We start from the raw sequence: 22699 nt of genomic DNA, 5'->3' as shown, positions 1-22699 counted from the left end.
AACTGAGAGATCTATATAGCTGGGAATATTGGACGGAAGATAATAAACGAGTAAAACCTTGTTTTTACGCAAAATGCAATAAAAGCAAGTGGCTAAATAAGCCAGTCAAGTAGAAAATTTGATCGATTGATCGAAAAGATCAATCGGATAAAATGATGTGTGCAGGGCTGACGATTCTATTTAGCTAGTAATATTCGTCGGAACATCAAAATCGTCAGTATATTTACGGTATATTTTTTAAATGAGACGGTATATTTCTGACGGTCGCACGGTATATTTTATCGATAAGTCCACATCGACGTGTCAAAGACCAAAAGTAAAAGTTTCCTCCAATTTCGCATGAATTTGCTTCGCAAGTAGCTCAACTAAATTTGTAAGCTGCCAATAGCACACCCCGACACACAGCCAACACGCCAAGATGGTTTTAGCAGATTTAGGAAGAAAAATAACAACGGCTCTGCACTCGCTGAGCAAAGCCACAGTTATCAATGAGGAGGCATTGAATTCCATGCTGAAAGAGATTTGCGCAGCGCTGCTGGAGGCTGATGTAAACATACGACTGGTGAAGCAGCTGCGGGAAAATGTGCGAGCTGTCATTGACTTCGATGAGATGGCCGGAGGCTTGAACAAGCGACGCATGATCCAGTCGGCCGTGTTCAAGGAGCTCATCAAACTGGTGGATCCGGGCGTGAAGCCCTATCAGCCCATTAAGGGAAAGGCGAACATCATCATGTTTGTGGGTCTGCAGGGATCCGGCAAGACCACAACCTGCACCAAGCTAGCCTATCACTACCAGAAGCGCAACTGGAAGTCGTGTCTTGTCTGCGCGGATACGTTCCGTGCTGGTGCCTATGACCAGATCAAGCAGAACGCCACCAAAGCTCGCATTCCGTTCTACGGCAGCTACACAGAAATCGATCCCGTCGTCATAGCCCAGGAGGGTGTGGACATGTTCAAGCGTGAGGGTTTTGAGATGATTATTGTGGATACTTCCGGACGACACAAGCAGGAAGAGTCGCTGTTCGAGGAGATGTTGGCGGTTGCAAATGCAGTTAATCCTGACAACATCATCTTCGTGATGGACGCCACCATTGGACAGGCTTGCGAGGCCCAGGCGAAGGCCTTCAAAGACAAGGTAGACATTGGCTCAGTGATCATCACCAAGTTGGATGGCCATGCCAAGGGAGGTGGTGCCCTGTCTGCTGTAGCAGCCACACAGTCGCCCATCATTTTCATAGGAACGGGCGAGCACATTGACGACCTGGAACCCTTCAAGACGAAACCTTTCGTTAGCAAACTCCTCGGCATGGGTGACATCGAGGGCCTGATAGATAAGGTAAGAGTAGAGTTTGTGGGCTCCAAATGGTTAAACATGTTCCTAACTATATTGCAATCCTTCCCAGGTCAACGAGCTGAAACTAGACGGAAATGAAGAGCTTCTCGAGAAGATAAAGCATGGCCATTTTACAATACGCGACATGTACGAGCAGTTCCAGAACATCATGAAAATGGGTCCTTTCTCGCAGATCATGAACATGATCCCTGGCTTCTCGCAGGACTTTATGACAAAGGGCGGCGAGGCGGAATCGATGGCCCGCATCAAGCGAATGATGACCATGATGGACAGTATGTCGGACAACGAACTGGACAACCGTGATGGAGCGAAACTGTTCATCAAACAGCCGACGCGTTGTATACGTGTGGCCCAAGGAGCAGGAGTCCTGGAACGCGAAGTCAAGGAACTGATTGCCCACTACACAAAGTTTGCAGCAGTCGTGAAGAAAATGGGCGGCGTCAAGGGTCTCTTCAAGCAGGGCGACATGACCAAGAATGTGAATCCCACACAGATGGCCAAGCTCAACCAGCAGATGGCCAAGATGATCGATCCCCGCATGCTTCAGCAGATGGGCGGCGTTGGCGGACTCCAGAACATGATGCGGCAGCTGCAGCAAGGAGCGGCGGGCGGCCTGGGTGGACTGGGGAACCTGATGGGAGGCTTTGGCGGCAAGTGAGGCCAGCCGCGAGTGTAAATTTATAGATTTTTGTATGATTTTGTTTCTACGTAGTTCGGTTTTTAGCAATATGTTTGTTAACGGTTGGCCAGTGCCAGTGCACTGGGCCAGTGCGTCAATTTCCCCTTGTTCAAGACCAAAAAATTTAGATCGGTGTGAGAGCGAGAACGTGAGCGAGAGCGAGAGAGAAGACGGCGCATAAACAGTTAACAATTTGGTTTTTTGTACGATTTGGCAACCACAGTGTCAGTTTTCATTGTTTCAACTGTTTTGTGTACACGAATTACTGGAAATTGCATGCCTATTGAATACCGCAAGGCAGTTGAAATAGATATAACACAAATAAATAACATGAATTAATCTTTTTAAATGATCTTTAATTTGAGAGGGCTGATGCAGTCTCGCTGCCCATGATTTTTTGCGAAAATCGTGAAAAAATTGATGTCCTTTTTTCCAACGGCAGTCGATTGGCAGGACTCTCCCGAGCACGGAAAGACATGCCGCAACCCGATCGGCTGCCGTATTGCAGCGATATAGCGTTCAGAAGAAACCAGTATTTTCACGATATGCCAATCTTCGGAAGGCTATATCTCAGATAAATAGGGCCCGTTCGGTGAAGGACCTAGTCCTTTTTTCCCACGGCAGTCGATTGGCAGGACTCTCCCGAGCACGGAAAGACATGCCGCACCCCGATCGGCTGCCGTATTGCAGAGATATAGCGTGCAGAAGAAACCAGTATTTTCATGATATGCCAATCTTCGGAAGGCTATATCTCAGATAAATAGGGCCCGTTCGGTGAAGGACCTAGTCCTTTTTTCCCATGGCAGTCGATTGGCAGGACTCTCCCGAGCACGGAAAGACATGCCGCACCCCGATCGGCTGCCGTATTGCAGAGATATAGCGTGCAGAAGAAACCAGTATTTTCATGATATGCCAATCTTCGGGAGGCTATATCTCAGATAAATAGGGCCCGATCGGTGAAGCACCTAGTCTTCCAGCATCGTGAGGATCCAGACTGTCGGTCGGCATCAAAATCTCGACTTCGAAAATGAGGCCGATTTTTGGCAAATTTAATGATGTAATGATGGTTACATCATGATTTTTTGCGAAAATCGTGAAAAAATTGATGTCCTTTTTTCCAACGGCAGTCGATTGGCAGGACTCTCCCGAGCACGGAAAGACATGCCGCACCCCGATCGGCTGCCGTATTGCAGAGATATAGCGTGCAGAAGAAACCAGTATTTTCACGATATGCCAATCTTCGGAAGGCTATATCTCAGATAAATAGGGCCCGTTCGGTGAAGGACCTAGTCCTTTTTTCCCACGGCAGTCGATTGGCAGGACTCTCCCGAGCACGGAAAGACATGCCGCACCCCGATCGGCTGCCGTATTGCAGAGATATAGCGTGCAGAAGAAACCAGTATTTTCATGATATGCCAATCTTCGGAAGGCTATATCTCAGATAAATAGGGCCCGTTCGGTGAAGGACCTAGTCCTTTTTTCCCATGGCAGTCGATTGGCAGGACTCTCCCGAGCACGGAAAGACATGCCGCACCCCGATCGGCTGCCGTATTGCAGAGATATAGCGTGCAGAAGAAACCAGTATTTTCATGATATGCCAATCTTCGGAAGGCTATATCTCAGATAAATAGGGCCCGTTCGGTGAAGGACCTAGTCCTTTTTTCCCACGGCAGTCGATTGGCAGGACTCTCCCGAGCACGGAAAGACATGCCGCACCCCGATCGTCTGCCGTATTGCAGAGATATAGCGTGCAGAAGAAACCAGTATTTTCATGATATGCCAATCTTCGGAAGGCTATATCTCAGATAAATAGGGCACTTTCGGTGAAGGACCTAGTCCTTTTTTTCCAATGGCAGTCGATTGGCAGGACTCTCCAGAGCACGGAAAGACATGCCGCACCCCGATCGGCTGCCGTATTGCAGAGATATAGCGTGCAGAAGAAACCAGTATTTTCATGATATGCCAATCTTCGGAAGGCTATATCTCAGATAAATAGGGCACTTTCGGTGAAGGACCTAGTCCTTTTTTCCAATGGCAGTCGATTGGCAGGACTCTCCAGAGCACGGAAAGACATGCCGCACCCCGATCGGCTGCCGTATTGCAGAGATATAGCGTGCAGAAGAAACCAGTATTTTCATCATATGCCAATCTTCGGGAGGCTATATCTCAGATAAATGGGGCCCGATCGGTGAAGAACCTAGTCTTCCAGCATCGTGAAGATCCAGACTGTCGGTCGGCATCAACATCTCGACCTCGAAAATGAGGCCGATTTTTGGCAAATTTAATGATGTCACCATCATGATTTTTTGCGAAAATCGTGAAAAAATTGATGTCCTTTTTTCCAACGGCAGTCGATTGGCAGGACTCTCCCGAGCACGGAAAGACATGCCGCACCCCGATCGGCTGCCGTATTGCAGAGATATAGCGTGCAGAAGAAACCAGTATTTTCATGATATGCCAATCTTCGGGAGGCTAGATCAGATAAATGGGGCCCGATCGGTGAAGAACCTAGTCTTCCAGCATCGTGAGGATCCAGACTGTCGGTCGGCATCAACATCTCGACCTCGAAAATGAGGCCGATTTTTGGCAAATTTAATGATGTCACCATCATGATTTTTTGCGAAAATCGTGAAAAAATTGATGTCCTTTTTTCCAACGGCAGTCGATTGGCAGGACTCTCCCGAGCACGGAAAGACATGCCGCACCCCGATCGTCTGCCGTATTGCAGAGATATAGCGTGCAGAAGAAACCAGTATTTTCATGATATGCCAATCTTCGGAAGGCTATATCTCAGATAAATAGGGCACTTTCGGTGAAGGACCTAGTCCTTTTTTTCCAATGGCAGTCGATTGGCAGGACTCTCCAGAGCACGGAAAGACATGCCGCACCCCGATCGGCTGCCGTATTGCAGAGATATAGCGTGCAGAAGAAACCAGTATTTTCATGATATGCCAATCTTCGGAAGGCTATATCTCAGATAAATAGGGCACTTTCGGTGAAGGACCTAGTCCTTTTTTTCAATGGCAGTCGATTGGCAGGACTCTCCAGAGCACGGAAAGACATGCCGCACCCCGATCGGCTGCCGTATTGCAGAGATATAGCGTGCAGAAGAAACCAGTATTTTCATAATATGTCAATCTTCGGAAGGCTATATCTCAGATAAATAGGGCCCGTTCGGTGAAGGACCTAGTCTTCCAGGATCGTGAGAATCGAGACTGTCGGTCGGCATCAAAATCTCGACTTCGAAAATGAGGCCGATTTTTGGCAAATTTAATGATGTAACCATCATGATTTTTTGCGAAGATCGTGAAAAAATTGGTGTCCTTTTTTCCAACGGCAGTCGATTGGCAGGACTCTCCAGAGCACGGAAAGACATGCCGCACCCCGATCGGCTGCCGTATTGCAGAGATATAGCGTGCAGAAGAAACCAGTATTTTCATGATATGCCAATCTTCGGGAGGCTATATCTCAGATGAATAGGGCCCGTTCGGTGAAGAACCTAGTCCTTTTTTCCAATAGCAGTCGATTGGCCGGACTCTCCAGAGCACGGAAAGACATGCCGCACCCCGATCGGCTGCCGTATTGCAGAGATATAGCGTGCAGAAGAAACCAGTATTTTCATGATATGCCAATCTTCGGAGGGCTATATCTCAGATGAATAGGGCCCGTTCGGTGAAGAACCTTGTCCTTTTTTCCAATGGCAGTCGATTGGCAGGACTCTCCAGAGCACGGAAAGACATGCCGCACCCCGATCGGCTGCCGTATTGCAGAGATATAGCGTGCAGAAGAAACCAGTATTTTCATGATATGCCAATCTTCGGGAGGCTATATCTCAGATGAATAGGGCCCGTTCGGTGAAGAACCTAGTCCTTTTTTCCAATAGCAGTCGATTGGCCGGACTCTCCAGAGCACGGAAAGACATGCCGCACCCCGATCGGCTGCCGTATTGCAGAGATATAGCGTGCAGAAGAAACCAGTATTTTCATGATATGCCAATCTTCGGGAGGCTATATCTCAGATGAATAGGGCCCGTTCGGTGAAGAACCTAGTCCTTTTTTCCAATAGCAGTCGATTGGCCGGACTCTCCAGAGCACGGAAAGACATGCCGCACCCCGATCGGCTGCCGTATTGCAGAGATATAGCGTGCAGAAGAAACCAGTATTTTCATGATATGCCAATCTTCGGAAGGCTATATCTCAGATGAATAGGGCCCGTTCGGTGAAGAACCTAGTCCTTTTTTCCAATGGCAGTCGATTGGCAGGACTCTCCAGAGCACGGAAAGACATGCCGCACCCCGATCGGCTGCCGTATTGCAGAGATATAGCGTGCAGAAGAAACCAGTATTTTCATGATATGCCAATCTTCGGGAGGCTATATCTCAGATAAATAGGGCCCGATCGGTGAAGCACCTAGTCTTCCAGCATCGTGAGGATCCAGACTGTCGGTCGGCATCAACATCTCGACCTCGAAAATGAGGCCGATTTTTGGCAAATTTAATGATGTCACCATCATGATTTTTTGCGAAAATCGTGAAAAAATTGATGTCCTTTTTTCCAACGGCAGTCGATTGGCAGGACTCTCCCGAGCACGGAAAGACATGCCGCACCCCGATCGGCTGCCGTATTGCAGAGATATAGCGTGCAGAAGAAACCAGTATTTTCATGATATGCCAATCTTCGGGAGGCTATATCTCAGATAAATGGGGCCCGATCGATGAAGCACCTAGTCTTCCAGCATCGTGAGGATCCAGACTGTCGGTCGGCATCAACATCTCGTCCTCGAAAATGAGGCCGATTTTTGGCAAATTTAATGATGTAACCATTATGATTTTATGCGAAAATCGTGAAAAAATGTATGTCCCTTTTTCTGATGGCAGTCGATTGGCAGCACTCTCCCGATCACGGAGAGACGTGCCGCTCCCAGATCGGCTGCCGTTTAGCAGTCTATAACTTGCGGAAGAAGCCAGTATTTTCATGATATGTCAATCTTCGGAAGGCTATATCTCAGATAAATAGGGCCCGTTCGGTGAAGGACCTTGTCCTTTTTTCCAATGGCAGTCGATTGGCAGGACTCTCCCGAGCACGGAAAGACATGCCGCACCCCGATCGGCTGCCGTATTGCAGAGATATAGCGTGCAGAAGAAACCAGAATTTTCATGATATGCCAATCTTCGGGAGGCTATATCTCAGATAAATAGGGCCCGATCGGTGAAGCACCTAGTCTTCCAGCATCGTGAGGATCCAGACTGTCGGTCGGCATCAACATCTCGACCTCGAAAATGAGGCCGATTTTTGGCAAATTTAATGATGTCACCATCATGATTTTTTGCGAAAATCGTGAAAAAATTGATGTCCTTTTTTCCAACGGCAGTCGATTGGCAGGACTCTCCCGAGCACGGAAAGACATGCCGCACCCCGATCGGCTGCCGTATTGCAGAGATATAGCGTGCAGAAGAAACCAGTATTTTCATGATATGCCAATCTTCGGGAGGCTATATCTCAGATAAATGGGGCCCGATCGATGAAGCACCTAGTCTTCCAGCATCGTGAGGATCCAGACTGTCGGTCGGCATCAACATCTCGTCCTCGAAAATGAGGCCGATTTTTGGCAAATTTAATGATGTAACCATTATGATTTTATGCGAAAATCGTGAAAAAATGTATGTCCCTTTTTCTGATGGCAGTCGATTGGCAGCACTCTCCCGATCACGGAGAGACGTGCCGCTCCCAGATCGGCTGCCGTTTAGCAGTCTATAACTTGCGGAAGAAGCCAGTATTTTCATGATATGTCAATCTTCGGAAGGCTATATCTCAGATAAATAGGGCCCGTTCGGTGAAGGACCTTGTCCTTTTTTCCAATGGCAGTCGATTGGCAGGACTCTCCCGAGCACGGAAAGACATGCCGCACCCCGATCGGCTGCCGTATTGCAGAGATATAGCGTGCAGAAGAAACCAGAATTTTCATGATATGCCAATCTTCGGGAGGCTATATCTCAGATAAATAGGGCCCGATCGGTGAAGCACCTAGTCTTCCAGCATCGTGAGGATCCAGACTGTCGGTCGGCATCAACATCTCGACCTCGAAAATGAGGCCGATTTTTGGCAAATTTAATGATGTCACCATCATGATTTTTTGCGAAAATCGTGAAAAAATTGATGTCCTTTTTTCCAACGGCAGTCGATTGGCAGGACTCTCCCGAGCACGGAAAGACATGCCGCACCCCGATCGGCTGCCGTATTGCAGAGATATAGCGTGCAGAAGAAACCAGTATTTTCATGATATGCCAATCTTCGGGAGGCTATATCTCAGATAAATGGGGCCCGATCGATGAAGCACCTAGTCTTCCAGCATCGTGAGGATCCAGACTGTCGGTCGGCATCAACATCTCGACCTCGAAAACGAGGCCGATTTTTGGCAAATTTAATGATGTCACCATCATGATTTTTTGCGAAAATCGTGAAAAAATTGATGTCCTTTTTTCCAACGGCAGTCGATTGGCAGGACTCTCCCGAGCACGGAAAGACATGCCGCACCCCGATCGGCTGCCGTATTGCAGAGATATAGCGTGCAGAAGAAACCAGTATTTTCATGATATGCCAATCTTCGGGAGGCTATATCTCAGATAAATGGGGCCCGATCGGTGAAGCACCTAGTCTTCCAGCATCGTGAGGATCCAGACTGTCGGTCGGCATCAACATCTCGACCTCGAAAATGAGGCCGATTTTTGGCAAATTTAATGATGTCACCATCATGATTTTTTGCGAAAATCGTGAAAAAATTGATGTCCTTTCTTTCCAACGGCAGTCGATTGGCAGGACTCTCCCGAGCACGGAAAGACATGCCGCACCCCGATCGGCTGCCGTATTGCAGAGATATAGCGTGCAGAAGAAACCAGTATTTTCATGATATGCCAATCTTCGGAGGGCTATATCTCAGATGAATAGGGCCCGTTCGGTGAAGAACCTAGTCCTTTTTTCCAATGGCAGTCGATTGGCAGGACTCTCCAGAGCACGGAAAGACATGCCGCACCCCGATCGGCTGCCGTATTGCAGAGATATAGCGTGCAGAAGAAACCAGTATTTTCATGATATGCCAATCTTCGGAAGGCTATATCTCAGATGAATAGGGCCCGTTCGGTGAAGAACCTAGTCCTTTTTTCCAATGGCAGTCGATTGGCAGGACTCTCCAGAGCACGGAAAGACATGCCGCACCCCGATCGGCTGCCGTATTGCAGAGATATAGCGTGCAGAAGAAACCAGTATTTTCATGATATGCCAATCTTCGGGAGGCTATATCTCAGATGAATAGGGCCCGTTCGGTGAAGAACCTAGTCCTTTTTTCCAATGGCAGTTGATTGGCAGGACTCTCCAGAGCACGGAAAGACATGCCGCACCCCGATCGGCTGCCGTATTGCAGAGATATAGCGTGCAGAAGAAACCAGTATTTTCATGATATGCCAATCTTCGGGAGGCTATATCTCAGATAAATAGGGCCCGATCGGTGAAGGACCTAGTCCTTTTTTTCAATGGCAGTCGATTGGCAGGACTCTCCAGAGCACGGAAAGACATGCCGCACCCCGATCGGCTGCCGTATTGCAGAGATATAGCGTGCAGAAGAAACCAGTATTTTCATGATATGCCAATCTTCGGAAGGCTATATCTCAGATGAATAGGGCCCGTTCGGTGAAGAACCTAGTCCTTTTTTCCAATGGCAGTCGATTGGCAGGACTCTCCAGAGCACGGAAAGACATGCCGCACCCCGATCGGCTGCCGTATTGCAGAGATATAGCGTGCAGAAGAAACCAGTATTTTCATGATATGCCAATCTTCGGAAGGCTATATCTCAGATGAATAGGGCCCGTTCGGTGAAGAACCTAGTCCTTTTTTCCAATGGCAGTCGATTGGCAGGACTCTCCAGAGCACGGAAAGACATGCCGCACCCCGATCGGCTGCCGTATTGCAGAGATATAGCGTGCAGAAGAAACCAGTATTTTCATGATATGCCAATCTTCGGGAGGCTATATCTCAGATAAATAGGGCCCGATCGGTGAAGCACCTAGTCTTCCAGCATCGTGAGGATCCAGACTGTCGGTCGGCATCAACATCTCGACCTCGAAAATGAGGCCGATTTTTGGCAAATTTAATGATGTCACCATCATGATTTTTTGCGAAAATCGTGAAAAAATTGATGTCCTTTTTTCCAACGGCAGTCGATTGGCAGGACTCTCCCGAGCACGGAAAGACATGCCGCACCCCGATCGGCTGCCGTATTGCAGAGATATAGCGTGCAGAAGAAACCAGTATTTTCATGATATGCCAATCTTCGGAAGGCTATATCTCAGATAAATAGGGCACTTTCGGTGAAGGACCTAGTCCTTTTTTCCAATGGCAGTCGATTGGCAGGACTCTCCAGAGCACGGAAAGACATGCCGCACCCCGATCGGCTGCCGTATTGCAGAGATATAGCGTGCAGAAGAAACCAGTATTTTCATGATATGCCAATCTTCGGAGGGCTATATCTCAGATGAATAGGGCCCGTTCGGTGAAGAACCTTGTCCTTTTTTCCAATGGCAGTCGATTGGCAGGACTCTCCAGAGCACGGAAAGACATGCCGCACCCCGATCGGCTGCCGTATTGCAGAGATATAGCGTGCAGAAGAAACCAGTATTTTCATGATATGCCAATCTTCGGAGGGCTATATCTCAGATGAATAGGGCCCGTTCGGTGAAGAACCTAGTCCTTTTTTCCAATGGCAGTCGATTGGCAGGACTCTCCAGAGCACGGAAAGACATGCCGCACCCCGATCGGCTGCCGTATTGCAGAGATATAGCGTGCAGAAGAAACCAGTATTTTCATGATATGCCAATCTTCGGAAGGCTATATCTCAGATGAATAGGGCCCGTTCGGTGAAGAACCTAGTCCTTTTTTCCAATGGCAGTCGATTGGCAGGACTCTCCAGAGCACGGAAAGACATGCCGCACCCCGATCGGCTGCCGTATTGCAGAGATATAGCGTGCAGAAGAAACCAGTATTTTCATGAAATGCCAATCTTCGGAGGGCTATATCTCAGATGAATAGGGCCCGTTCGGTGAAGAACCTTGTCCTTTTTTCCAATGGCAGTCGATTGGCAGGACTCTCCAGAGCACGGAAAGACATGCCGCACCCCGATCGGCTGCCGTATTGCAGAGATATAGCGTGCAGAAGAAACCAGTATTTTCATGATATGCCAATCTTCGGAAGGCTATATCTCAGATGAATAGGGCCCGTTCGGTGAAGAACCTAGTCCTTTTTTCCAATGGCAGTCGATTGGCAGGACTCTCCAGAGCACGGAAAGACATGCCGCACCCCGATCGGCTGCCGTATTGCAGAGATATAGCGTGCAGAAGAAACCAGTATTTTCATAATATGTCAATCTTCGGAAGGCTATATCTCAGATAAATAGGGCCCGTTCGGTGAAGGACCTTGTCCTTTTGGACCTAGTCTTCCAGGATCGTGAGAATCAAGACTGTCGGTCGGCATCAAAATCTCGACTTCGAAAATGAGGCCGATTTTTGGCAAATTTAATGATGTAACCATCATGATTTTTTGCGAAGATCGTGAACAAATTGATGTCCTTTTTTCCAACGGCAGTCGATTGGCAGGACTCTCCCGAGCACGGAAAGACATGCCGCACCCCGATCGGCTGCCGTATTGCAGAGATATAGCGTGCAGAAGAAACCAGTATTTTCATGATATGCCAATCTTCGGGAGGCTATATCTCAGATAAATGAACCCGATCGGTGAAGCACCTAGTCTTCCAGCATCGTGAGGATCCAGACTGTCGGTCGGCATCAACATCTCGACCTCGAAAATGAGGCCGATTTTTGGCAAATTTAATGATGTAACCATCATGATTTTATGCGAAAATCGTGAAAAAATGTATGTCCCTTTTTCTGATGGCAGTCGATTGGCAGCACTCTCCCGATCACGGAGAGACGTGCCGCTCCCAGATCGGCTGCCGTTTAGCAGTCTATAACTTGCGGAAGAAGCCAGTATTTTCATGATATGTCAATCTTCGGAAGGCTATATCTCAGATAAATAGGGCCCGTTCGGTGAAGGACCTTGTCCTTTTTTCCAATGGCAGTCGATTGGCAGGACTCTCCCGAGCACGGAAAGACATGCCGCAACCCGATCGGCTTTTGAATCGACTATTCGACGATATAACCAAAGAAAATAGGAAAAAATCGGCCATTGGTCGCAAGTTGAGGACTTTTGTTGCACAACAACCAAAATCGTTGGAGAAAATGAGTTTTTTCTAATATTTGTTGTAGAACAATTATCAACAGACTACAACGAGCCAGTTTTGTTTTATTGTTTCTCCGCTATTTGTGACCCGATCAGTGTGATGGCTTCCTGTTATCGGAAAAATGTACCCGACTTAATGCAACCTTTATAAAGGATCCCGTATATTTTTCCCAAAAACAAATAAGGGAGAAAACAAGATATATGTATATGTCTGGAGAAAATATCCTTGATCAAGGATGACATTCCAAAAACAGGAAGCCGCCTCACGTCCCGATCGGGCAACAAATAACGGAGAAAACAGCAAAAGTTGTTGTTGTCAATTGTTTTACAACAAATTTTTGTTGTTGTACAACAACAACATTCAAATTTCCACCGCTCATATGGAGAAAAACAAGAATTTCAAATCTGGGATACCAGGCGAACAGAAGAAGTGAAGAAGGATATACTTTAAAATATAAATACAGGTACACCAGCGGCAGGAGCGCAGGAGAGGGCGGAGACCTCGCAATGACAGATGTTCAGCCGCCTGGAGTAGACAGCCGTCATCGAACGCACACTTACCCATATGAACCGGAAGACCTGAAGGGTGAAACCACTGGTGGGCATATCGGTGTCCTGGCCCCCGGAGGGGGCGACCTGCTAAAATAAAAGGCAAAGTTAACTAAAGTAAATAAATAAATAATAGCTTAATAACTTTACTTGGCGGCATAGCGAGGGTCTCGGCCAATAAAATATGTTTGAGGGTTTGTTGTTGTACAACAACAACAATTTTTGTTGTTGAAAAACAATAGCCCGAAACCCCGTTATTTGTGGGCCGTTCCTGGCGTGCCACTGCTTCCTATGACCGGAAGAAAATCCCTGATTTTATGGAATTCCTATCAAGGATCAAGGATGTTTCCTCCAGTCATATATATTCTTGATTTGATACGAGTCCTTATCAAGGATGAGGGACATTTTCTCCAGCACAATAGCAAAATGTTAAAAAAATAAAGCTAGAAAATGAATTGAGACGAAATCTATAAATATTTACATACATCTATTTTCTATATATACATACATATACTTATATAAAGCTAATATAATTATGAATTAATTATAAAACCAAAGCAATCGACAAAGCCATTGAGAATATGAAACGGAAAAAGTCTCAATAAAATATTAACGAAATAAGCGTAAAATATTTGTGCCTGCATTGCTAATTCGATCGTCATACATCCTACATCTTCCCGATTTTGGTGTCCATGTCCACAATCACTCCTAGATTTTCCTGCAATGCCTTCACTTGGTTGAGTGCATTCGCGTCCAGCATCTCACGGGTCACCTTCATTCAAAAGGGCTTCACCGAGATCAGACCCTTCTTGCAGAGTATGTGCACGTCGGCACCGTTCTCCTCTTGTGCATGGCTGCCGCTGGTGGAGAGCATCAACTCCCCGGCGTGCGGCCAACATACGAACGGCATGGGTGGCTCTTTCTGGGGGGTCCCTTCACGCTTCAAATGACCTCTGTCCAACTATTGTACGATGGGGCGCGGCAGCTGGGAGCACTGGCGAGTGCGGCACCGTCCGCGATCGGTGCTTACTGAGTTGTTGCGAGCTCGGCTGTCTGATGGCTCGGGACCTGAAGAGGATATGGTGTGTTTTGCGGTAATATTAGCAAGTATTTGCATTCACTCACCCTTCCACTTGTAGTCGGTGAAATATTTCAACTTCAGATTCAAAAAGTCCGATATTTTCATCTGAAGCAAATGATTGTCACTCTGGGCACGGATACGTTTGGTTTGAGTGCCTACTTGATGCTTGGCGCGCTTCTCAAACTCATCCATCTGCTCCAGAGCGGCTTCGGCCTTGACTTGAGCCAGACGTACCTTCTCCTCTTGGTCAGTTACCTTGCGCTGCGCCTGACGAAGTGACAGATTTCGGGAGCGAGGCATTTGATTTGATTATAATTGTGATTTTATGGATAGGAATCGGGGTAGCCCGGGTACACGCACATAATAGGTGCATCATTTTCGAAACGAATCGAAACATACTACAATAAATTATATATGATTACATCAAGATACGGTTCAGAATGGGCCCGCCTGGCTGGCATTATTAACAATCATCTACAAGTTGGCGTGCAGCGTCCTGATCAGGTTATCCAGCAGGTTCGACTTTGACTTCGACTTCGCCTGCGTCAAGTTTGTTGCACCCAGTCTGAGAACGTTATTTCGATGTTATGTCTGCCGGCATTCTATGGAAACAGAAAAAAAAGCATGTATTGAATTGCGATTCTGTTTATAACGTTTCTCTAGTCAATGCTCACACTTTGGCCACCGTGGGACTGCCGGAGGAGAGTGGCACCTCGACCGGCTTGGGCGCAGGAAGGGCGACGAAGTGCGAGTCTTCTGCAGGTTAAGAGTTTAAGAGTGGATGCTACTCAGCTCTTTCCTGGCAGAAGGACATGCCTTTCATGATCAGGATCGATTCAAGAATGCAGGATATTCGACATTTATACTACCTAAAAGATTAGTTTATTGATAACTCATATAGAATATAATTAAAGTATTTGATAGAATATCATGAAGAAAAGAGCTTTGTTCGTTTTAATTCCTAAACTTTCCAGTGGTACTTGGAGCAGGGTTGACGACGGGTGCTACTCCTACACCTACTCCTACTCCTACTGCTACTCCGGCTCCACCATTGTTCAACAGTGCGGTTAGTGTCGCATGGGATGAGCTCAAAGTGGAACCTGCCACCAGCTTCGCCTTGAGGGGCGTCGTAGTGCTCCCCACAATCTGACCTTGTAGGCATGGAGTGGGCGAAGCAGCTGGCAGCTCCTTTAGTACGGAGTCCTCAATGGTGCCAGTCGTCAGCTGCTGTTGTTGCAGCTGTGGCTGCTGTGACTGCTGCTGCGACTGCTGCTGCGTCTGCTGCTGAGGCTGTGGCAATGCTCCTTGAAGCAGGGCGTTCCTTAGATGACTGTTATTTGCCACCGTTTGCTGCTGTGGCTGTGGATGCGGCTGATTGGTCATGATAAATGAGTTGGTTATCAGCCCGCGGCTCTTGATGTTTAGGTCCACAAAGAAGAGCCTCATCTTGTGTATCATCGGATCTGGTACATTGAAAGTCATCATCAGGGTCAGATCGACGTTTGGCTTGTTCTTATACAGATCGTGGGCTTGATGCAGCCGACAGACCTCGTCGTGAAGGAGAAAGAGGAAACGTAAGTGGGTACTCTCGGCGGGAATAATGCCTCGGGCTGCTAGCCACTCTCGATCCTCGGCATCGGGGAGATAGCGAATGAGTTCCGGGTGCTTGCTGGCCAATCTCTCCTTGCCATCGGTGCCAAAGCCAAACGCTAGATTGGCCTGCACATCCAATACAAATTTTGTGCTGGTCGAGATTTGGGCCGTGTTCCAAAAGATTTGGCGACGCACAGGCGTGGGCAAAGCTCCCCCCAAAATAGGTGTAACCATACGGTGCTGCTGCTGCTGTTGCTGTTGCTGCTGTTGGAGTGGCTGAACTGTCTGCAGTTGAGCCTGTTGCGGAAACATCTGCATTGCCTGGAGCGCGGGCATCTGATTCACCGTGGCAGCTGTGCAGGGCATAGGCTTGGTGGCGGCAAAGCCCAAATTGTTGGCAAACACTTTGTTGCCGATAGCATTCTCTTGTTGTTTAGCCACACGCTTGAGGGCCAGACGCTGTTGCTCCGACACTCCGGCCCCCAAGCGGTGCTGGCGTACAAAGTTCGTGTACTGTGCCTTGGCGTTCTCCAGCAACGCACAAGACGACATCTTTTGAAGCGTCTCCTCATTGACTGACTGCTGACCCAGGTTCTCCTTTATGTTTCCAAATGCGGGCTTGAAGTAGTTCTACAAAAAAACAAAAAATAATGGTTGAACCACCCCGTAATTGTAGATGTGCCATGCAGGCATTAACATACATTCATGTAGCGTTTGATTATCTCATTGACTTCCGAATCAAAAGATTGCTGCACGCTGATGCGCAGTAGCTCCAGAGCTCTCATAGCGGACTCTGCACTCCCACCGCCTTCGATGTTTTGTGAACCGCCGAGCCGCTGGCGTATTCTCTGCAGCATGGTCTCTGCCATATCCGAGGTGGTCACATATTTCTGCAGGGATTTGGCAAAATGTTCGTGTTATTCTTTATTAATTCTCATTAAAATGTTTTCTTTTACCAGAGGCTCTGTGTTCGTAGATGGTAGCTCGGCAAGCAGGGATAATGTGAGTGAGGTGGTGGCGGTGGCTTCTGGTGTCTTTTCCTTATCCGGTTGCTTTTTTGTCCCTTCTGCGGGGCTGGCAACTCGTGTATCCATCGAGTGTGTGGTCTGGTTGGAGCAGTCAGAGTCATCCGAGGAATTGACTGACTGCATTTGCATTGCCGGGGAAGAACGTTGTTGGACATCGTTTGCGGTTGTCGTTGTGTTGTTTAACGATCCGCCAACATCAGTGGGAATTTTCCAGCAGCGCTGAATTACCATGTTTTGAGATTTATTTGTTTAAGAGTCTAAATTATAAGCTGGCTGTTCAAGGTGCAGACTAAAACCTTTACAAAAACTTTGACTACACTTTTTCCCTGGGCGGGAGCTAAGCTAAGTCCCAGGGCCGCGTAGCTAGTGCGCAGTCGCAGAAAAGTCACCACCAAAGCCCACACCACACCATCCAGCTTGCTTAACAGCCATCAGCTGACGGCGTTTCTTCACAGTCCATGTCTAGCTCTCCCAGTTCCAAGCGGCGTTGATGGTCGAGAAGCGACTTGAGCCCGGCATATTCATCGCTGTCACCGTCCTCCCCTTCCTTGTTCGTCTCCATGGAGGTTTCGGGGTTCTCATCCTGCTCCTTCTTCTCCCTGGATTTCTTCACACTTTCTTTGGCCTGCTGCTTCCTTTGCTGCTTTAACTTTTGATCAAACTCTTCCATGTACTGAAGTACTAGCCTGGGCTGGTAGTCCTCGGGGGCTACATAGTTGCTATTTACAGGCAAATCCAGCACATCCGGCAGCATATAGGAAAACAGCCAGCAAACCAGCGGCGTTGTTCCGCACACGTAGCTAGCCTCCTTGTGGTAGAACAGGAATCCATCCAGTTTGGGTTGATTCTCCGTCCAGATAGGGTACTTCTGGAGGATTTCCTCTATCGCAGAAGCGTCCTCGAAGTCATAGTGATTAAGCAGCACAAAAGACTTATCGTTGTGAGCCCCCTTTTCAGCAAAATCGTCCTCCTCGAAACGGGCGCGCAGCCAATAGAACCGGAAGGATGCCTCGCAGTTCTGAAGCGATTGCTGGCCAAAGGAAAGGGCATCCAGCACGTAAAATGTTTGTGTTTCTTCATCATACACACAATCCAAGACTGTTTGGCACTTCTGCACATGATTATCACCCGGCAGCAACGTACGCAGCGTCATAAACTGTCTTCCTGCCTTGTTGTAAACTTTAGTCTTCCCATTGGTGGCTATCACCATACATCTTTGGCCAACCGGGCACGGCACCAACAGCCATTCCACGAGATTATCCGGCTTGTTTCGCATCCACTCGGAGAGCTGTAGTCTGAACCGCGTTCCCTTGTCTTTGGCACGCTGCTTGCGGTATTGTTTTGGCGGGGATTCTTCCGTCTTGTTTATAGGCCGGGCATCGTCTTGGACCTGCTGTCGCCTCAGCTTTTGTTGCTTCAACAGATCTTGTTGTCGCAGCTTTTGTTGCTCGCCGCGATCCAAGCCCTTTTTATATAAATCTTGATAATTCGAGCTCATTTTTAAATTATTTCTTCAGCTAGTGATGGTCTGCAAAAGCCGGTTTGTGATGGGCGATGTATCGTGTTTGTGGGAAGTATTATCGATTGGAGCAATTCAATCAATTCATCTCCCGTAAAATACATAAAGGACAAAGCAATTAATTTCGAATTTTCAACATTAGTTGCGCTTTGTTTATTAACATGATTTTCTACCACTATCCCCTCGCGATAGTTTGTGTATATATATATCGATATATCAATGGATATAACAGCTGTTACCAGGAAGATCAACATTTAATTTTGCATTTATACCGGCATTTTGAAGAAAATACAATCCAATTAAACATTTAAGACATGAACAAAGCCTCTAGACTCTTCTGGCCAGCGCTGGTCACTCCCAAAAACGCCGTCGTCAAGCAGACAGAGCAACTGTCGCGAAGTCAAAAGGTATTTATTTACTATTAAATGTGTTACGAAAGAATTTCCAGCCAAAGCTCCCCTATTTTCAGCTTCTGACCGAATTGGGCCTGGTTAAGTCGGGCAGCAATGGCACCTACCAAATAATGCCTATAGCCCAGCGTTCGGTAGATAAGTTTATTGACTTGGTTGATGGCAATATGAAGCGAGCCGGAGGTCAGAAGATCAGTCTGCCCATTCTAACACCCACAGGACTGTGGAAGAAGACAGGTCGACTGGAAGGCGACATATCCGAGTTCTATATGGTGCGAGATCGCAGCGGCAAACAGTTTCTAATGAGTCCAGTGCGTGAGTGCAGGATGGGGTGGTTTACTCCTGTTTATACATTACTTAAATCCCACCCATAGACCCACGAGGAAGCGGTGACTGCCATGCTGGCCACGACAGCACCTATTTCCTATCGCCAGATGCCTCTACGCCTTTACCAAATCGGACCCAAGTTCAGGGATGAGCTGAAGTCCCGCTTTGGTTTGATGCGAGCCAAAGAATTCCTCATGAAGGATATGTACACATTCGATGTCTCGGAGGAGACTGCCAGGGGCACGTATTCCGTCGTTAGCGAAGCATATGATCGGCTCTTCAAGCAGCTAGAGGTTCCCTTTGTAAAAGGTGCGTATAGCTTCTGTCGCTGTGTGAGATTATAGATAGTAAGCAATCGATCTTTTAGTGAATGCAGCAACGGGGATGATGGGCGGGAGTTTGTCACATGAGTATCACTATGTATCGCCAGTGGGTGAGGACACACTACTGCAGTGCAGCTCCTGCGGCTATGCCGGAAACGCTGAGGTATTGGATTCCAAAGTAGAAGCCTCCACAGACTGTCCCAGCTGCCGTAGCTCGCATCTCAGTCAAGTTCGTGGCGTCGAGGTGGCCCACACATTTCTGCTCGGTGAGAAGTACTCAAAGCCACTGGGCGCCACTTTCCTCAACACCTCAGGCAAGCCGCAGTCCCTGGTAATGGGCTGCTATGGCATTGGCATCACACGCGTACTCGCCTCCGCCCTGGAAGTGCTGTCCACCGAACAGGAGCTGCGCTGGCCCAAGCTGTTGGCTCCCTACGATGTGTGCCTGATTGGTCCGAAGCAAGGTAGCAAAGAGCAACAGCCCGCGGAGGTTATAGAGAACGAGCTGCTGCAGCATATAGGCAAGATCTGTGGCGACCAGGAGTTGCTGCACGACGATCGCAAGGAACTGACAATTGGCAAACGTTTGCTGGATGCCAAGCGCCTGGGCCACCCGCTTACAATAGTGGTAGGAGCGAGGGCTGTCCAGCAGGAGGCGCCCAAGCTGGAACTACATGTGAGCAGCGGGGAAAAAATGGAGCTGGAGATAAATGATGCCCTCAAACTGGTGGCGGAGTATAGTCGCCAAAAGAAGAGCCTTCTGAAAGGCAATGCACTGCAGGATGCAGACGAAAGGATAAGTCAATCGGTTGGCCATCAGCTTTAGCTTTATGTAATAAAGGTAACAATAACACAAAACATGTCACAACACTATCTCGCATCCAGGCTGATTAACCCGCAATCAGCTTTGAGCTGGTCCTGTCCTGCTCCCTGCGGAGTGGTCTAGTGCTCCGCATAGTCGGGCTCGGGTATCTGCGGATAGATCTGGACCTGCAGCTGTGGCTTGCGTGGTGGCGGAGGTGGCTTTGTCACCATGCTCGTGTACGACCAGGGCATCTGATTGCGCAGCTCCTCGCTGACCCGCGGATTGGCCGGCGGCGTCGGATACATCTCACTGTAACGATTGTTGAGGGCCGAATTGACCGCCAGCTGTTGTACTGCTGGCGAAGGAGCCCGCGCCAATGGCGACTCCACCGGTGGATAGTTGAGGCGGTCAGGATGAGCTTCGGTGGTGCGATAGGTATTGATATCCGGCAGAGGGGAGAGCACCTCCCGTTGCGGTGTCTGCTGTGGAGCTGTTGGCTCCTGCTGCTGTTGCGGTGGCAGGACCATCACCGGGGACTGCAAAGTAGTACGATCTCCGGCCCTGTACTGCTGCGAGTCTTGGCGCTGTATTTGCTCTGACGGAATGAAGATCGGCAGCGGCTTGGGACGGATCTGTTCTGGGTATTGGGTCTCCACTAGATACTGCGGCTGAGTCTCAGGCTGCAGAGTCTCGACTACGGTTGCCTCCACCACGGCTTCTGGAACGGGTAGAGGTGTGGGCTGACGCGTAGGAGCCTGACTCCTGGTCACAGCGGCCGCCTTGGAATTGTTCTGTGCCATTATTCCAGAAATAGACAGACAGAAGCTGGCCCCGATGATGTTGAGCAGCCAGATAAGTACCACACGGCAGCTGAGGCACAGCAGAAGAATGGAAGGCGTCGAAAAGTAGACACCGAACGGCTCCAGTAGCAAATAGATCTGTTCGAGCACGGTCTGAGTGTCCGGATCGACATCAACTCCAATATAATCTAATGCATCCCTCAGCGACTATTAAAGGGAATTATTTATTATTATTTAATCTATGTGTGCTTGGTTTCCCTGCCACGAGATCTCCTTACCATCGTGTGGCTTAGGTCAATGCCGTGATACACGCTGGCCACCACGTCCAGGATGCTGCCAGCCATCACGGACAGGAACCAGGGCCAGTAGGCGGCTCCAGCGATGAGCTTGGTAGTGCGACTGCACAACGTGAAGATTATCAATAGGGAGGTGGCTATCCAGAGACCACTGACAACCGCATAGGTGATCATGAAGATGTACTCCCTGTGCGTCACAGCGTACGACTTTTCCCAGTCCATTTGCAAGGTAGCTTTCTGGCCGTTCATCATTATCTCCGGGCTGCCACATTCCTTCTCTGTTGGAAGAGCATTAACGTATCCATTATGATCCCACATGATCCATCATTATTTTGATATTTGATCTTACCAGAAAAGTATATCAATTCCATGGCAAACTTGAAGGGATTTGAGCCAAACTCCTCCACATCATGGCACTCCCGGAAGGTAACGCCCCAAATGGACAGGCCCAGATAGACGACTCCCTGAAGCTACAAGAGCGTTTCGGTTTTGGCCAAGTTAAGTAAACAGTGCTAGCCGTGGCAACCCAAACAGCAGTTATCTGCAGTGGGACTTACCAGTATGACGATAGCCATGAAGAGTATGAAGCACTTGGCGAAGCCATTGCCCATGCTTGCCATCTTGTTGGGCTCGAGGTTGAGGTTGTTTTGCGGTGTGTAATGCTCCCAGTGGTATCCGAATCGGTTTCCTGATTTCTTCTTGAGGTTGTGCAACCTCTGATCGATAAGACTACGTTCTCCACACCACCTCGGGGCTATAAATTCAATTAGAAATTATGTACAATGCGTCACATTCAGTATCTAATCAAGTTCTAATTAGTTATGGGGGATTTTGCATATGGAAATGTAAATAGAAATGCAAATGCTTTTCAATCATTCCTCAGAGAATCATTCTTTTTCTTTCTCCACATTCATGGCACTTGGAAGAGCCCAACTAATCACCATTCCGCGATTACTGGCTGAATCATCTGGCGGGGAATTACACTCTCATCGTCACTTGATACGCAGCACTTTGCTGATGTCCATAAACTATAAGCAGGCCTACAACAAAAAGAACCACCCAAACGTTTAGTGTTATCTTCCTCACCGATAGAGTTCTCGCGCTGCTCTGTTTCTGTGGACGGGACTGTTGGGCTGTTGGGCGATACGCGTTCGCCGGCTGCTTCCTTCGGACTGAACGACGCTCCGGGCCGCCTAAGCCTTCAATTGAATGGCCATCGACATCGGCAGCACCTACCGTGCCGTTCTGGTTGGAGTTCTTTTGGCTCGGCTCGGCTCTCTTTCTCTCTCTCTCTATCCGCCAATGATAAGATAAACCTAATGAAATTTTAAGGGTTACACCTGTTATCAAAACGCCAAGCAGGGCAGTACCAGGGGCAGTGTACCGATAGCGCTCTCTGTCCCTGTCTCTGTCTCTGTGGACTCCTTGCCCAATTGCAGAGTGCAAATATTTAGCCCGCGCGGCTCACAGATTTTGTAATACAAATTGAGTGCGTGCGAAGCGAAGGTCTTATCAGTGAGGCAACCATATACATATATTGTTTACTTTATCTTTTGTCATGTTATTAGTTGTACTCGTGTACATACTGACAGAAATAAAGATCTATAAAGCGAAGGAGTAAATATAGGCGGCAGGCAGGCCTGCCCCCTGCT

At 48.2% G+C, this 22699-nt stretch overlaps 6 protein-coding genes across 7 annotated transcripts; 2 read left to right on the top strand and 4 right to left on the bottom strand.

The window, feature by feature from the left end:
• The first annotated feature begins 277 nt into the window (after positions 1-277).
• On the top strand, positions 278-2377 carry LOC108153084 (signal recognition particle 54 kDa protein). The gene is made up of 2 exons (XM_017282865.2): positions 278-1336; positions 1404-2377. Exons 1-2 carry the CDS (start codon positions 419-421, stop codon positions 2010-2012), a joined length of 1527 nt encoding a protein of 508 aa, XP_017138354.1. The 5' UTR covers positions 278-418; the 3' UTR covers positions 2013-2377.
• Positions 2378-13393: 11016 nt separating this feature from the next.
• On the bottom strand, positions 13394-14708 carry LOC108152998. Its single transcript, XM_017282736.2, has 3 exons — positions 14621-14708; positions 13991-14548; positions 13394-13933 (listed from the first exon to the last, which is right to left on the bottom strand). The coding sequence occupies exons 2-3, from the start codon at positions 14244-14246 to the stop codon at positions 13827-13829; spliced, it is 363 nt and encodes a 120-aa protein (XP_017138225.1). The 5' UTR covers positions 14247-14548; positions 14621-14708; the 3' UTR covers positions 13394-13826.
• Positions 14709-14805: 97 nt separating this feature from the next.
• LOC108152996 lies at positions 14806-16818 on the bottom strand. The gene is made up of 3 exons (XM_017282734.2): positions 16496-16818; positions 16241-16429; positions 14806-16169 (listed from the first exon to the last, which is right to left on the bottom strand). Exons 1-3 carry the CDS (start codon positions 16796-16798, stop codon positions 14901-14903), a joined length of 1761 nt encoding a protein of 586 aa, XP_017138223.1. The 5' UTR covers positions 16799-16818; the 3' UTR covers positions 14806-14900.
• On the bottom strand, positions 16771-18155 carry LOC108152997 (snurportin-1). Its single transcript, XM_017282735.2, has one exon. The coding sequence runs from the start codon at positions 18063-18065 to the stop codon at positions 16989-16991; it is 1077 nt and encodes a 358-aa protein (XP_017138224.1). The 5' UTR covers positions 18066-18155; the 3' UTR covers positions 16771-16988.
• Positions 18156-18304: 149 nt separating this feature from the next.
• Positions 18305-20002, top strand: LOC108153316 (probable proline--tRNA ligase, mitochondrial). 2 transcript variants are annotated; one of them, XM_017283226.2, is made up of 4 exons: positions 18305-18493; positions 18556-18807; positions 18871-19132; positions 19191-20002. In XM_017283226.2, the coding sequence occupies exons 1-4, from the start codon at positions 18401-18403 to the stop codon at positions 19970-19972; spliced, it is 1389 nt and encodes a 462-aa protein (XP_017138715.1). In that variant the 5' UTR covers positions 18305-18400; the 3' UTR covers positions 19973-20002. The 2 variants fall into 2 exon arrangements, with proteins under 2 accessions (XP_017138715.1, XP_017138716.1); XM_017283227.2 differs by lacking the exon at positions 18305-18493 and having other exon boundaries at positions 18722-18811.
• Positions 19956-22273, bottom strand: LOC108153317. Its single transcript, XM_017283229.2, has 5 exons — positions 22134-22273; positions 21605-21801; positions 21397-21517; positions 21030-21325; positions 19956-20958 (listed from the first exon to the last, which is right to left on the bottom strand). The coding sequence occupies exons 2-5, from the start codon at positions 21665-21667 to the stop codon at positions 20089-20091; spliced, it is 1350 nt and encodes a 449-aa protein (XP_017138718.1). The 5' UTR covers positions 21668-21801; positions 22134-22273; the 3' UTR covers positions 19956-20088.
• Positions 22274-22699: the final 426 nt, after the last annotated feature.

The sequence above is a fragment of the Drosophila miranda genome, chromosome XR (assembly GCF_003369915.1).
Source record: "Drosophila miranda strain MSH22 chromosome XR, D.miranda_PacBio2.1, whole genome shotgun sequence".
In the NCBI taxonomy this organism is placed as follows: Eukaryota; Metazoa; Arthropoda; class Insecta; order Diptera; family Drosophilidae; genus Drosophila; species Drosophila miranda.
Note: the sequence above shows the minus strand (reverse complement) of the source record. Positions and strands in the feature narration are given on the sequence as shown.

Excerpts from the sequence above, each read along its gene's own strand:
- LOC108153316 (XM_017283226.2), top strand. The coding sequence starts at position 18,401 with ATGAACAAAGCCTCTAGACTCTTCTGGCCAGCGCTGGTCACTCCCAAA. Across the intron at positions 18,494-18,555 it reads AACTGTCGCGAAGTCAAAAG|CTTCTGACCGAATTGGGCCT; the intron begins GTATTTATTTAC and ends CCCTATTTTCAG. Across the intron at positions 19,133-19,190 it reads AGAGGTTCCCTTTGTAAAAG|TGAATGCAGCAACGGGGATG; the intron begins GTGCGTATAGCT and ends TCGATCTTTTAG.
- LOC108153317 (XM_017283229.2), bottom strand. The coding sequence starts at position 21,667 with ATGGCAAGCATGGGCAATGGCTTCGCCAAGTGCTTCATACTCTTCATG. Across the intron at positions 21,326-21,396 it reads GGAATTGATATACTTTTCTG|AGAAGGAATGTGGCAGCCCG; the intron begins GTAAGATCAAAT and ends CTCTTCCAACAG. Across the intron at positions 20,959-21,029 it reads TTGACCTAAGCCACACGATG|TCGCTGAGGGATGCATTAGA; the intron begins GTAAGGAGATCT and ends TCCCTTTAATAG.
- LOC108152996 (XM_017282734.2), bottom strand. The coding sequence starts at position 16,798 with ATGGTAATTCAGCGCTGCTGGAAAATTCCCACTGATGTTGGCGGATCG. Across the intron at positions 16,430-16,495 it reads CTACGAACACAGAGCCTCTG|AAATATGTGACCACCTCGGA; the intron begins GTAAAAGAAAAC and ends AAATCCCTGCAG. Across the intron at positions 16,170-16,240 it reads TAATCAAACGCTACATGAAT|AACTACTTCAAGCCCGCATT; the intron begins GTATGTTAATGC and ends GTTTTTTTGTAG.
- LOC108152997 (XM_017282735.2), bottom strand. The coding sequence starts at position 18,065 with ATGAGCTCGAATTATCAAGATTTATATAAAAAGGGCTTGGATCGCGGC.
- LOC108153084 (XM_017282865.2), top strand. The coding sequence starts at position 419 with ATGGTTTTAGCAGATTTAGGAAGAAAAATAACAACGGCTCTGCACTCG. Across the intron at positions 1,337-1,403 it reads TCGAGGGCCTGATAGATAAG|GTCAACGAGCTGAAACTAGA; the intron begins GTAAGAGTAGAG and ends AATCCTTCCCAG.
- LOC108152998 (XM_017282736.2), bottom strand. The coding sequence starts at position 14,246 with ATGCCTCGCTCCCGAAATCTGTCACTTCGTCAGGCGCAGCGCAAGGTA. Across the intron at positions 13,934-13,990 it reads CACCGACTACAAGTGGAAGG|GTCCCGAGCCATCAGACAGC; the intron begins GTGAGTGAATGC and ends TATCCTCTTCAG.